This window comes from Chanos chanos, chromosome 15 (assembly GCF_902362185.1).
Source record: "Chanos chanos chromosome 15, fChaCha1.1, whole genome shotgun sequence".
Lineage (NCBI taxonomy): Eukaryota > Metazoa > Chordata > Actinopteri > Gonorynchiformes > Chanidae > Chanos > Chanos chanos.
The window spans coordinates 14030492-14045517 of NC_044509.1; the positions used below are offsets into that span (position 1 = coordinate 14030492).

A 15026-nucleotide genomic window follows, 5' to 3' on the forward strand; every position below is an offset into this window, starting at 1 on the left:
CCTAGTCTCAGGCCTCAGAGGCTCCAGACCTGAGTCTGCCCTGACAGGTCAACACCAGATTTCCATAGCCCCTTGGCGCTGCTGTTTGGCTGGGCTTTTCACTGAAGAGGTAGTGCTCATGTGTTGACAGGCTCCAGACGTTTTTTGTCCTGCCTGGTTTTCAGGGTTAATGAGGGCTGCAGGTAGGCTTTGAATTTGATACTGGACCAGACTTGGGTTAGACTGAAGACCCAGGAGAATGTGGGCAGTAATCTGACACTGTGAACTAGAGAAGCGGTGCTGAGTTTTGCTGCTGCTCTCTACAATTATTCAGATGAATATGAACGAATCAGTGAATTCAAATGGTATATGGTGAAACCAAAGATATACATATATATATATATATATATATATATAGGGTGTGTGTGTGTGTTTGTATGTATGTATGCATAAAAATGAAATGTGTGTGTGTGTGTGTGTGTGTAGACTTCATATATCTTCATAAATATTATGAAAAGAGTAAGTACTTGCCTTTCACCTTAGCTAAGGGATGTGTGAAAAAATCGAGAAGTTACGATTACGTTGCTCAAGGCTGAAGCGTTTTCATTTGTCTCGACCTGGCCCCAGAAATACACTCATGTATATTCATGTATGGTGATGGACGCCACGCTATCTTGACATTTAAGGAAATTGCAGTGAAAGCATACAGGCTGACAGGCATCCATTAAAGGTGAAAGGGAAGGCACCCCCTGAGCGATGCTAATATCCACAGGTTTTTTTGTTTCCTAGCCTCTCTTTCATTAGCACGCACGGTAACATTAATCAGACTGGACCCATCCCTCCCTGCTGGGCTGACATCCTAGTGTCGTTAGGTCTGTAATTCAGGACTAATGGTTATCTGTCCCCCCACCCACCCACCCACCCAAAAACGCCAGCCACGCACAGAAGCTTATGTGTGCAAAGACAAACGTACATTGACATAATTAAGAATGATCAGATAGCTGGAAAGTCATTGAGCATGTTCTGTACAGACTCAGCCTAATGCTGGTCAGGTGCTGTCTCAGAAATGTATTCAGCTGCCTCATTTTTGTTTAAAAGAAAAAAAAAATAGTCATTATAGATGACAGTGTTGAGATAGAATCTATTTGGAATCTCATTGAGAAATCATTTTGCTCAAGGACAGTGCCTATCTAATAGCCCCACACATAGAGCAAAGCCCTTGTCTGTTATGTATATGAATAATGACATTTTTTTTTTTTTTTTAGAAATGAATAATGTTCTTGCATGAGAGAAATGTGAAAATAAAAATCTCAAGTCCTTCACCTTCATAATTACAGGCAGTCATATATGTGCTTTGATTTGCGAGCAGATATTCAGGTTTGGTGCAATTCACTGCTGTCTTTTTTTTTTTTTTTTCTCATTCCTCATATTGATTCTGGCCACATCGGCGATTCTATAATGTAGTCATAACAATAAGGCAAAAGTTGGTGGATCTTTTTTTTTTTTTTTGCACACATGCACGTATCCCATGAGTCAGTGTTTGGTCAGTTATGCTTCGTGAAGTAGCTTAAAATTTGAAGTGATTTAACACCAGAATTCTTTTCATGATGTAAGGATGCACAGATAGATTCTGATTGGCTAGATGATGAGAATGTCAATATTACTAATCAGGCTGGTCTAATGCATGCAATAAATCCCCCCCCCCCCCCCCCTCTGGCTCCAGCCTTTTAATAAATCATTCCAAAGCCTTGATGCGCTAATCAAAACTTAATAAACATTCATAACATTTTGATGAATTTTTTTTTTGTTGTTTGTTTGTTTTTTCAAGAGTTTAGCTTGCATAAAAGTTTGCAAGTTTTCCCAGAGACAGTAGTGAAAAAAAAGTTTACTCTCTTACCAGTTTTTAAAGTGAATTTTTGAGCGAGATATAAGCGGTAAGGCTACCAGAGATGCATACACGCCTCTGGTCAAACAGCAGTTCTTAGTTGATTTTTGTATCTGGGATGAGTTGGGGCAAGGCTGAGGCCAGGGAATGAAGTCTTTGGCGCCTTTATGCGGTCAGTCTACTCAGATGTTATCAAAGAGCACAGAAACTCGTTTTTGACCTACAGCCCAAAAACCTCCTCGTAGCCTGCTGAGGCCGGCTGCACCATACTGGCCCGGTAGCACTTCTAGATTATCATCCATTATTAACAGTTTTGGTGTCTGGGTCTGTATTTGGAATTTGAGATTATCATGGCCACTACCTGCCTGTGGCAGTTATGAGTACCTGCAGGTGATGTGCACAGGCTTTTGACTGACGGCCGTAAAGAACTCAAACTCAAGACTCCAGGCAGGAGTTCGGTTTCACACCTAAGTCCGGAGAAACTATGAGGAAATAGACTGGCACTGTTTAAGTGAGTCTATTTAGAGTGAGAACACAGGATATTGGTGTTCTGAGTGGAGCCTCAGTTCATTGTTATATTGGAACAAGTCCAATATCCAAAGGGCCTTCTCTTCATAAAGTTCTATCCTGATATAAACCCAATGTTCCACTAGCTCCGGGGCAGAGATGCCAATTGAGAAAGAGCAGCCCCAAATAACGATTGACTGGTCTGCAATCGAAGAGATATAGAGTCCAGCAGATTGAAGTAATGGAAGTGATGGTGCAGAAGAATCTGATAAATGACAATAAAATGGAAATCTAGATTGAACGACTTGCTGATGGCATCAGCCCCGCAGGTGATGGAAGGTCGATTGGAGATGTTTGCCTTGTGCTTATTGCTCGTTTTGTGATGTGTATGTGTTGAACTTTTTTTTTTATTAGTTGTGCTCAGAGTTAAGTTTAAGCTGTTCTGCTAAGTGCAGTTTATGGTGGTTTTTTTTTTTGTTATTTGGATTTGCGGGAAGTATTCTTTTATTAGTTTGGAGTCTCCAGATTTTCACGAGCGGCCTGGGCGGTTAAATTATTCATCTGCTTTGTGTCAGAATGGTAGTGGTTTATTATTCATGAGCTCTGACTGAAACATGGGACAGTGAGTAAATTGAGACCAGAGGGATGGATAGAAGGAAAAAAAAAATTACTAAGCAAATAATCACGAGTTTGATTTATGCCACTGCGAGAGCTGCCCCAGTTCTGTTGTTTCAGATTAACTGAAATAATGCCCGATGTTCCGCTGTTTGACCTTAGTCCCATGTCTCTACCCTCTTTGTAGTTCTACGGGACGACTTCCGCCAGACGCCCAGTGATGTCGTGGTGGCCGCAGGTGAGCCAGCGGTCATGGAATGCATTCCACCACGTGGACATCCAGAGCCAACCATCTCCTGGAAGAGGAACAATGTTCGCGTAAATGATAAGGATGAGAGGATCACAGTGAGTCAGCTCTCCCTCTCCTCTCTTCTCCTCTCCACTCTACTCTTCTCTTCTCTTCTCTTCTCTTCTCTTCTCTTCTCTTCTCTTCTCTTCTCTTCTCTTCTCTTCTCCTCTCCTCTCCTCTCCTCTCCTCTCCTCTTCTCTTCTCTTCTCTCTTTCTTTCTTTGCCGTCCCACTCACTCTCTATAACACCCTACTTTGATTTATATGACCCATAACACTCTTGGTAACCACTTATCCGAGCGGGCTTTGGGAATGCATCCCAAATTCATCATATGGGAGGTTCTCTCAGTGTCAAGTAGAGCATAAGCAGACATGAAAGCTTAGCTTTACTGGAAACAGCATCCTCTAACAAGTCAGTTTGAACCCATGTGGAGGTGATGCTTATATCAGTGGGGCAGGGAATGGCTTGTGTGACATGTGCATACACATAGCATCCACAGCCGGCAGTGTTTAGGATACACTAATCCAAACACACACTCACGCATTTATTTATTGATGCTCTGCAGATCCGTGGTGGGAAGCTGATGATTTCTAACACACGCAAAAGCGATGCTGGAATGTATGTGTGTGTGGGCACCAACATGGTTGGAGAAAAGGACAGTGACCCTGCTGAGCTGGTGGTTTTTGGTGAGTTAGTCTCTTCTGTCTTTCTATTTCTCTCTCTTCCCCCCTCTCTCTCTCTCTCTCTCTCTCTCTCTCTCTGTCCCCGCCCCCACCCCATCGTACTGTCTTTCCGAGCGTGTATTTCTTATCTTGCCTTTTCTCATTTGCAGAACGGCCCATGTTTGTGCGGAGACCAGTCAATCAGGTGGTGCTAGCTGACGACACTGTGGACTTCCTGTGTGAGGTGCAGGGAGACCCCACACCCACTGTCCGATGGCGCAGGGAGGAGGGGGAGCTGCCACGGGGCAGGTGAGAGACTTAGAAATACAACTCAGCACCCACCCCATCTGCCAATTCCTTGTTTCCACATACTTGGCAGCAGTAAAAAACGATTATTCGCCACGACATCACAGTCTATGGAAAACTTTCCAGTCAACTTCAGGAGGCAGTAACTACTACCCCAATGTGTCTTACATTTTTTGGAACATGTTTATATATAGTAAGTCACTGAGAGCAAACAGCAGGAGACAACAGCGGCAAAAAAATTGACTGTTGAAACATTAACAACTAAATCTGTAACTGCACGAAACATACAACGGCAATGCATATTAGCCCATGTTATATTGGCTTGCCAGATCTTTCCTTCAAAGCAAAGAAAAAGTTGCAGACATTTTATGTGGAAAGTCATTAAAGGGATCCTTAAATGGCAAACATTTTATCAGACATGTCCACCTGTCACATTTTGACCCAATGACAATTCACTGGCATTCAGGATTTAACTGACATGGCTAGTATCTTTGGTTTGCCAATGATATTTAGGCTAGCAATATTAACTTCCCTGGCTATGCTACTCACTTTATAAAAAATATCACGGAATAGACACTCCACAGAATTAAAATAGTCTGAGAAAAATAATAAGAAGTAATGGTTAGGATATGCCGTTGGCTGTGTGGCTTCCAAAGAATTGGCAGTGGTCCACAAGGGCAAACAAACACCTAGGTATGAGATGATTCGCTCATTTTCCCTAGCAAGAATAATGAGCACTCCTGTGTTTTACTCTGTGTTATTGCTGGATATTGACTATAATTATTGTGATTTTCTTTGGCATGGTTTCTTGGAATATGAATTTATAGCAGTATCACCAGGTGGCAAATGCCTAGAAAATTCTCAAAAGGCTCTCTCATTCTCAGTGACTTGTCTGACAACAGGAATTCAGGTTCTCTGAGCAACAGAGAGACTTCAAGAGAAAGTGTCACCCTCATAAATATTATATATATATATATATATATATATATATATATATATATATATATATATATATATATATATATATATGTGTGTGTGTGTGTGTGTGTGTGTGTGTGTGTGTGTGTGTGTGCGTCTTGCACAGGTCAGAGATCCGTAGCGATAACAGTCTGCGACTGTCTCAAGTGCGAGCAGAAGATGAGGGCACTTACACCTGCGTGTCTGAGAACAGCGTGGGCAAGGCCGAGGCCTCTGGCACACTGCAGGTTCACGGTAAGCCCAGACTAAACGTTCACTCTGTCGGTCAGAGACACACACTCATTCCACCTCATCAACCCACAATTACACCTGACACAGCTGTAACCACCTCTATTACCCCACTGTTAAACACCTAAACAACTTCCCTAACCTCACTTCACTTTTAATTCCTTTTGTGCCTACCCAGATACGCCTGCGTGTCTTGCAAATTGCTGATTAGTGTAGAAAGTGCTAGGGCAACAGCCATTTATTTGGAGCTGCCAGACAGAATTAAAGTAATTTCATTCTGTTTGAGGCATATTTACCCTTCTATGTAGAACATGACTTAGTTTGGGGCAAATTTAAACATTAAGAACATTCCGCATGCACCTCATAAGAGCTCATGACAAGATGTTATTCTGTCTGACAGTTGTTTTATTAATGGGTCACATCTTTATCAGATTGTGCTGCCCTGCATCTCAGTGTCTGGGCTATAAGTCCATCAGAGCCCCTCTTTTCTCTGAGTGTCCCATCCTGTCACATTTTCCCTTCTCGTTAGTGTCGCGGCCCATTCCCAGACATACACTCTATCTCACACACACACACACACACACACACTTACGCACACACACACAGGCACATAGACATACTGCCCTGAGTGAGTTCTACACATGTGTTTTGTCATTTTCCTCTTCTTTTCTAAAAACGTTCTTATACAAACTAACATCCCAAAATCCATCCATCTCCTAATTACTCATGTCTGTTTTTGTTTTTTGTTTTTTTGTTTTTGTTTTGTTTTGTTTTGTTTTGTTTTTTTCCCCTTTTTCCATCCTCCATCCTTCAATTCTAGTGGGCCCGTCTCGTAAGTAACCATTTCATCTCATCTTTCTGCATGTCATCGTGTATGCCAGTGGGAGAGAGAAAGTTTTGATTGGTACTGACAAGGTCATACCCTTTCTGGGGGTGGAGGGGGGGCAGCTGTACTCTAGCAGCAGACAACAGCCATTCTGCTCACGGGGACCCGCAATACGCTTAAAGCGCTATCCAATCGTCCTCTTATTTCATACCCTGCTAAACACAAGGGTGGCTCAAAGCCAGCGGCCCAACCGGGGCTCAGTTCATTAATTAGGTGATATGGAATGGTCACACACATGCCAGGGGATTGTAGGCCTCTCCGTGCAGCACTGACACCCAAAGCTTTTGTCATTTACATGCGTAGAGTATTTTATTGGATAGATTGGAGTTGTGAAAGCGCAGTACTGTCCTTCACTGCTGAGGTGAATTACAATGGGCTTGTATCTACTACAGAGCAGGAGTGACCTCTGATATTTGCCGGTGACCCTCAGTAGAACACGTGATAATGGCAAGGGACTGAGAGAGGGGGAGCAAGGGGCAGGTGATCGATACCATGAATCTGAAGAAGTGACAGCCAGGCAGGAAAACACAAAACACACACACACACACCAACACTTGCTCGCACATGCAGTTCAAACACAAAAGCTTATGGCTTCAGACCTGCCAAGAATGTCAGGAAGAGACGGCAAATACAAAGGTCATGATTGAAGGTTCTCCAGTGTAACTAAACCAAGAGAAAATTTACCCTTAAATATCTTCATAAGTAGCAAAAAGCAAACTTCCTTTTTTTTTTTTTTTTAGCTCTTGTTCCATATTCCAGTTTCTCTTCATGAGAACAGAATCTATGGAACATCAGACACTGACAAAACCATGTTGCAGTGGAAATGAAATCAATCTTGAAGAAGCCCAGATGTACTATACATTATAAAGCTGTCATTACAGTTTCATAAGGCTTTAAATAAGTAGTTGTTATACTATTTATGATGTATAGTCAGTGTATAGTGAACCCTTTTTTTCATCATCAGCCATTTTGTGTCAGTCAGTTAAAATGCAGGCTTATGGAAGTTTGTTAGGTAAGCAAGCAAGTAGGTGTAGTAAGAGTTACGAATAAAGCATTTACTTGCTTCTGAATACTGAGGCATTATTGATAGAGGCTTGAAATATATATATATATATATATATATATATATATATATATATATATATATATATATATATATACATAATACATATTTTAAAGCTATAAATAAAGCTGTTTTCACTTTTTACCAGGATACTTTTTTTACTTTAAGAGTTAATGAAAAAAAGATGTACTGGGTGCTTGTGATGCGTGTGAGAAATAAAGGAGCAGTTTCAGCAGGATGACAGAGTCCCCCTCTCTTCTGAAAAAGTGAAGAAAAAATAGAGGAAGAGAAAACTTAGAATTGAGGTTTTCCTATAAATCAATATTGTTTCTCGTTTTTTTTTTTTTTTTTTTTCGGGAGACTTTACTGTTATAGCTTTCTTTTGTGTCTTGGATGGAAACAGCATCTAATTGAGTCTGAAAGGGGGGCAATTTCAGCTCGGTAGACAGAGACAGCCTGGCTCGAGTGGGATTTCGGAGACCGACTTCAGTGGAGAAAGTGGGATGGAAGGGAGGGAAAGCAAAGAGAGAGATGAGTCCTCACTCCTCTGAAAATGAAAGACTTGCCTCATCATATGCGCAAGTGTGGGTGTCGCGAAATACTCAGAGGCAAGCCCTTCCCAAGCCGCTCTCTTTATTAGCATGTCTAACAGCCGGAACAATAAGGAATAAATGATCAAATAAATGCATGTAAGTGGGATTTATACCACATTAAGTTTGCTTCGCAGGACTAATGCCCCTAAATTCATTTCTGTGGAGTACACCAGTAAAAATAAAGAAATAAAGAAATGTCAGACCAATGTCATGACCAGTCATTTTGTGCTTAATTCGTGCTTGCTTGTCCAGATTGAAGGGTGTATGATAAGGAGACTATAAAACTATCTGGGTTGCCCATTTTAAATTTGAAGCAGATCTCCGGTTTAAATCAGTCAGCCTGTTTGAATTCTATTATGCTCGCGACGCCGGTTAGTAGCGTAAACATTAGGGCTGTTTTCTTAGCGATAACCAGCAGTCTTTTGATGCATGTAATCATCTTACACTCTAAAGGTTGGTATTAATTGCATGTACAGGTTTTAATTGCGGTTGTGTTCACTCAGCCATAACTCGTTGAGTCTCTTGACTGCGTCACAGCCCAAGTGTGACAATTGCCTGTCAACAGTGATCCCAAAGGACGGTCTTGTCTAAAGGGTTGGATGCGCTCTGCTAAGCTCCACTCATGAGAAGACCTTTTGTACTAATGACGCCATGCCTTGGAAGGAGTTAGAGAGTGTAAAGTCAGCACATGCATGCGTTAGGCCTACCTCTGTCAGGACTTTGTCTGGGACACGCAAGGGTGGCCCGTCATGAGTCATCTGGAGCCGTAGGAGAGCACGTCTCCGACAGAGACTAACTGAGACAAAATGTGTCACATTTAGAGCGAGGTTTCTCACTCTTTACCCATCTCTCATACGCCAGCAAGCCTGCAAGGTACTATTATAAGAGAATCTCTCAAATACATCACCATTTGGCCTGGAAGAAAACTGCTTTAACAGATTTTTTTACCACGAAATTTTACCTATTTAAAAATCTGTCTGTTTTATGTCGTGGATCTGGTTCCAGTGGCTTTAGATAAGTCCCGTGGACATAGAGTAACACATGAAGACCTGTATTTTGTTTCTCTATATTTAAAAGCGTTCTTAGCATATCTAAATGTCAGTATAGTAAATTCAGAATAAAGTAAATACAGAATTTCACCAAGAGGTTCACATGTCTTCGGATGTGCTCATTTATAGAATGGTGAACATCTCAGAAAACTACTGAAGGAACTTGTTTTGTCCCCTGATATCTTACTTTGTCTGGTGCTAAGAGGCAATCTAGTGTATATTTTAAAGCCATAACCGTCAACCAGTGCTAAAACACTAATGTTCCACATCATTCTCTGTCTTCGTCTACAGAGGCTTTGTTACTGGTGCGCTCCTAACTGGTAATTATTTATCATAGCCAAAGGCAGTTTACGGCGTGACTCTGAGTTCCATTGTTTTTCAGACATATTTTTAGAAATTAAAAAAAAAATGTCGTTCTTAAAAAAAATCCTCTTTCTTCCTTTTGTCTACATTTAAATAGATTTACAGCTTGTCAGTTTTGTGTCACTGCTGTTGTTTTCAGACAGATATCAAAATGAAGCGATTTTGACAATGCTGCGCTATGCTGACTCTGTTTCTGTTGTAACATAGAACAGAAGCAGGGAAGAGCATCCTGAGAGTTCTGAATTCTGAGAGTTCTGGAGAGAGAGCATAAAATGTGGTTATTACATGCAATTTCGTAAAATATTTCAAGCGTTGCATCAGCACAGCTGAGAATATGATAGAATCAATAAGGACATGCCCCAAAGATGGATGTTTTGGAGCCAGGGAATTGGGATCATTATGTTTCCAGTTTGCTGTTGGAGTATCTCTCACTATGTGTGTTGTATTATAAAGACAAGGGATGTGTTTCAGTTTTGACCTCCAGGGTTAGGGTTAGAGGGGTTAGAAAGGCTGCTTAACCCCTGCACTCAGACCTCCTGACCCCTTATACATGGCCTCTGTTGGAGTCCATTCCGTTCGAGCACGCACGTCGCCTCCAAGCTGTGCAAAAGCCTGAACTCTCAGCGTGGAGGCAAGAAGGGACCCAGGACACACCGGGAGACAAACACATCAATGTTAGCATCAACCCCACTGTTATCTGCCAGGAAAAAAGGTGCAGAAACAAGAGACGGAGAGATAAGAGTAGGTGTTTTAGCGGGATAGGGTTGATAGTTTTTGGAGAACACGTAGGCTTGATGAATTGAGAGGAAACGCAAGGTGAGTTAAAGGAGAGTTCTAGATGCGGTATTAATGTGTGTTGTCAAGGTGCTAGCGTCTCTCTGATTGTGTGAGAGAACAGGGGCGGGGGTGGGGGTGGGGGTGGGCTGCGCTCAACAACGAGAAATCAATTAGCCATTGAAGGTGAAAGGTGACAGCATTACACATGCACTGCCCTGTGATAAAGGGCAATTGCACCAGGGTTTGATCAATAGCCATCAAGCCCAGCTGTGTGAGAGGAACCATGATGGGGCTTTGAGGGCTGGTCAGGGTTTATTTTTCTCCCCCGTGCCATGGTACTGAATTTTCCTTCATCGACACACACCAGGGCATAGAAGTAACTGCGTTAATTTGGGGGTTAGTCCCAATGCCAAGGCCGCAGTGAGGGAGACCTATGATCTGGGTTGAATAAAAGGGCCTTTGGGAGAGATAAGCCCTGGAAGATCAACATCCATCAGGCAGAGACCATTGATCAAACATACAGGAGCCAGGGGCCACTTCAATGCTACAGAACTAGCGCTAACTAGCTCGCTTCAAAGGCCCGAGCCTCCTATACCAACCACACTGATGACAAGAGAAGGAGAACGAGGCCAGTCTCTGTCTTACTGTTAGGTCATGTTATCAGATAATGAGCAAGGAGAAATCTGCTTTTTTGGACAAGGGACTCGTAATTCAGCGTAGCCGATCATGAATTGTTATGATGCTCCTCGCTTCAAGTGTGTATGATCTTTGTACACACTGGTTTGGCATGTAGTTGCGAAGAGGGCAGCTTTTAAAAAGCTTGTTCAACTTCAGCGGCGTGGTACCCTCAAATAGTAACTTACATGAAGGACCTTTATGAGAGTTAGTGAGGAATTTGCCCATTATGGTACATTTGGATCCTTTGCTGGTCTTTATATGAATGACATTCACTTATGCTTTGAGAAATGCCGTTAAATCAGTTGTAATCCAAACAACCAAATGTTTTTGTACTGTGTGGGCTTTAATGCTCCATTGAGTGTCAAAACATCACTGAAAAAAAATAGCACTTGGGAGAATAACCATGAATGTCAAGAGCCATAAATAAAAACAAGTGTTTACTCTGCCGCGGTTTTAGCCACGCTAGACAGTCCGAGGGATACCCACTCTCTGTTTTTATTAAGGTGTCAGTGCTGAGGTCTGTGTGTGACTCATTCTAAACAGAACCTACGTCTAGGGCAGCGAGTGTTTGCATGAAAAAATGCACTCCAGAGCTTTTATCATCACAGTGTCCTGGTGGCCCCAAAGCCTGGCACGTATGCAGAGTATCATAACTGACAGCTTCAATGCATGCCCAGTGGACACCCACACACACACACACACACGCACACACACACACACACACACACACACACGTATATAGATATGTGGACATATATATTCACACAGACATTCTCTGTACCTATAAATATAGTGGAATTTTTGTTTTTCTTGTTGAAGTTTTCTCATGGGCTTTGTATTTTTTTTTTTTTTTTTTATCTTTATTTGTTCAGTTCCTCCTCAGATTGTCGTCCGTCCTCGAGACCAGATTACCGCCCAGGGACGCACTGTCACCTTCCTGTGTGGTACGAAGGGTAACCCCCCACCGGCCGTCTTCTGGCAGAAAGAGGGCAGTCAGGTAAGAGTGCTGCCAAGGGGGTTTGTCCAAAAAGGACTGTAGAGTTTGCAAAGATGTGACGCACTATCTTTTCTGTTTAGCCGTAGTAGCGTTGTCGCAGGCCGTTGTTTTTCTGTTTCTTTTTGCCGTGACTCATTCTTTGAAGCATGCCTCTCTAAGCTCAGATAAGAGCTGGGGTTTTTTTTTTTCCACACTAGCTCTGGTGGGTGTAGAGTAGGTGAACCTTGGCACCCATACAGGTCCAGCATCATGTGGATTGATTCGTTCGCTCTAAAGTTAATCTCGTTGGGAGGATAGGCCTCTCGGGAAGTTCTTTTCTTCTGAGGGAAAAAAACAGTGTGCAGGCTCTTCTATGTGAATTACATGCTCTTTTTTTGTCTGATGTAGTTGTGTGCGTAGGTGTATAAGTGTGCGTTTGTGTGTACGTGTGTGTTTGCCTGTGGTTTTTTCGCATGTGTGCGACTGTATGAACACAGAGCTTAGCACGCAGGGCCTCCGAGTCAGATAGCGAGGCGGCAGAGGGTGGGAAACATGCCCACAGTCAGCCACAGGCACGGGCGCTGAAAGGCATGCTGGGAGTGAGTGGGGCACCCAGGGACACATGGAGGAGCAGGAGTAGGAGGTGTGCAGCAGGCTTTGAGGAGACGCGGGCGTTCCAGCAGGCCAGCGTGGCTTCGTAGTTTTGCCAGGGCTCCGTTAGATAACAGCTAGCCCGACTCTATTAATAGAGCAAGACATGATGGGTAAAGAAACAAGTCCCTGCCTGTTTGAAAAGAAATGAGTCTCTACATCCCTCCTAACCATTACTCTTCTCTTCATCAGGCATGTCACGGGCCAGAGATATCCCTCTGCTTCCGGTCATGAACTTCATTCTGACTAATCTTGTTCTTCATTCTTCTCTTCTCCGGGGTGTTTGTGCGTGTGTGTGTGCCCACTGTTGTATTCTAGGGATTATCCTCTGACCCCTTCACCCTGGGCCTCTGGCTCTTTCCTGCCTCACTCGTAGTCTTTTGGAGCCTGCTGTTTCTTTCTTTCTTCTCTCACTCTCTCTCTCTCTCTTTCTCTCTCTCTCCCTCTCTTGCTTTCGCTTGCTGTTTATGTCTCTCTGTCTCTGCTGCTGTCCGTGGTGGAAGCTCCCCCGCACTTCCCCCCCACCCTCATCCTGTCCAACTGCGCCAAGACTCCGCTCTGACAAAGAGGCAGCTGTCACTGTTGCGAGCTCATGGCCTCATACACTACGGAGACTCCGTATGATTTCGTATCACCCCCTGACACCCCCGAAATCCCCCTGACCTCTCTCTCTCTCTTTCTCTCTCTCTCTGTCTCTCTCTCTCTGTCCAAGCAGCAGATGAGACCACTCAGTTCTATGTGGTCACTCCCTGCTCCCCTCACCCTACACACATCTGACTGCTTAACTGGTGAATTTGCTCTTCTATCTCGACCAACTGGAGCATTCAGTATGATTCTACTGCAGCTTATTAACATCAGCAGCTTTACATTAGCCGATAGGGCCCATGTGAGAATGTTTGTTTGTGAGGCATTGGAGCCAGAGAGCCAGTTGTTTATCTCCCAGATACGCCCAGTCCCGTAGTAGATGTATTCTGTGTGTTTGAGACCGACTGTTGATAAGGCGTTTTTTTTTGTGTGTGTGTGTGTGTTGGGTTTGTGTTTATCTGCACAGATCCTGCTGTTCCCCAGCCAGCCTCCTGCGCAGTCAGGACGCTTTTCCGTGTCTCTGAGTGGGGAGCTGACGATCACGGACGTGCGGAGCGAGGACTCGGGGTATTATATCTGCCAGGCTATCAGTGTCGCAGGAAGTGTCCTGACTAAAGCCCTACTGGAGGTGGAGAATGGTGAGTTTTGAGCATTCACAGTATTCTCCATGGAGACAACAAATATGGTAGCTGCATCATTTAATGATCATTTTCCTCGCGGACTCTATTATACATTAAGCCTAGTCATTTTCACAGCAATATTTTAATATCAGTCTAACCGCATTGATGCCGCCGGCCCATAAAATCTAATGTTGTTATTTCTCATGACCACATCGCGGAGACCGGAACAATCATTTATTTGTTCGAACAAAACGCTTTTCCTCGGCCGAGTTGTTGCCGTTTCTCCTTAAAATGAAATAAATTAAAAACCCCTCAAAGCTCTCCCAAATTAAACATTTTTTTCCAGCTCTCAAATGAGTGAGCAGCGGGAGGCTGCTGAGACGTAATCAGGGAGGACAAGCCGCGATCGCTCTATGCAAATAACTTGGGGAGCATATGCTCACTCCTCCTTGTGCCCCGATAACTGGATAAACTGTTTACCAGTCTGCCTTACCAGTGCCTCGGTACCGACGCTACTGGAATTATTCACTGCGCTCCCTACAGTATGCTCAGTGAGTGCTGTACAAAAAAAAAAAAAAACAACAAACAGTGACAGACATGTAATCTCACCCCCCCCCCCCCAATCTCTCCCCCACCCCCTCCCCACGTCTCCACCTCTCCAAACTGCCTTACCCTGCTACGCCCTCTGTAAAGGTTGACCTGAACGAGATAGCGATTCATGCTGCCCCAGATGACTGATGTGGGGAGTGAAGCACCACGAACTGTCCCAGCCTCACGTGTAATCAAAAAACAAACAAAAAAAAATACATGATGTATGCGGGCAAAGGATGCTCGCCGCATGTATTCAGTTAAAGAGGATCATTACACCAACACTCAAGGACAAAGTCTCTGTGTAAGGCTTTTGTCATTCGGTTCAACAATGACAAATTTTGTGAGCCGAGAAATTTCAATATTTACAAAAGATTGAATTTATTCACAGTTGGAGCCTCCTCGTCGTTGTTTGTAACCATAGCAGTGAGGAAATATTGAAATGTACCGTCCAGTTATCTTTTTGTTCCTTCTAGCCAGACATTACAGTAGCTGTTGGAATATTAAATGTTGAAGTAATTGACTAGTTAATTATTTATTAATGAGTTTTTTCCTCACTTAGGTCAATAGAGAAAAGGGGTTTTCAGCACTAGTCCAACAAATAATAAATAATTCATTCAGACCCAGACATGTTAAGATGTCATGTAGACGCTTTAGAAAGAAACATCGCTAAAACAGGGATGGAGAGAAGAGGAGCAGATTGTGGAAGAATGCAGCCTTTTTTTGTTACGATGGACGTGATCCCCAA

The 15026-nt window shown here is 43.2% G+C and overlaps 1 protein-coding gene across 1 annotated transcript in view; it reads left to right on the forward strand.

Annotated features, from left to right (window-relative positions):
- The window catches only part of robo3 (roundabout, axon guidance receptor, homolog 3 (Drosophila)), a 98599-nt gene that overhangs the window by 69427 nt on the left and 14146 nt on the right, over positions 1-15026 (forward strand). The window contains exons 3-9 of the mRNA XM_030792236.1: positions 3174-3331; positions 3841-3961; positions 4108-4246; positions 5328-5455; positions 6270-6281; positions 11731-11855; positions 13537-13708. Of these exons, the coding sequence (XP_030648096.1) occupies positions 3174-3331; positions 3841-3961; positions 4108-4246; positions 5328-5455; positions 6270-6281; positions 11731-11855; positions 13537-13708 (855 nt within the window). The remainder of the gene's footprint in view (positions 1-3173; positions 3332-3840; positions 3962-4107; positions 4247-5327; positions 5456-6269; positions 6282-11730; positions 11856-13536; positions 13709-15026) is intronic.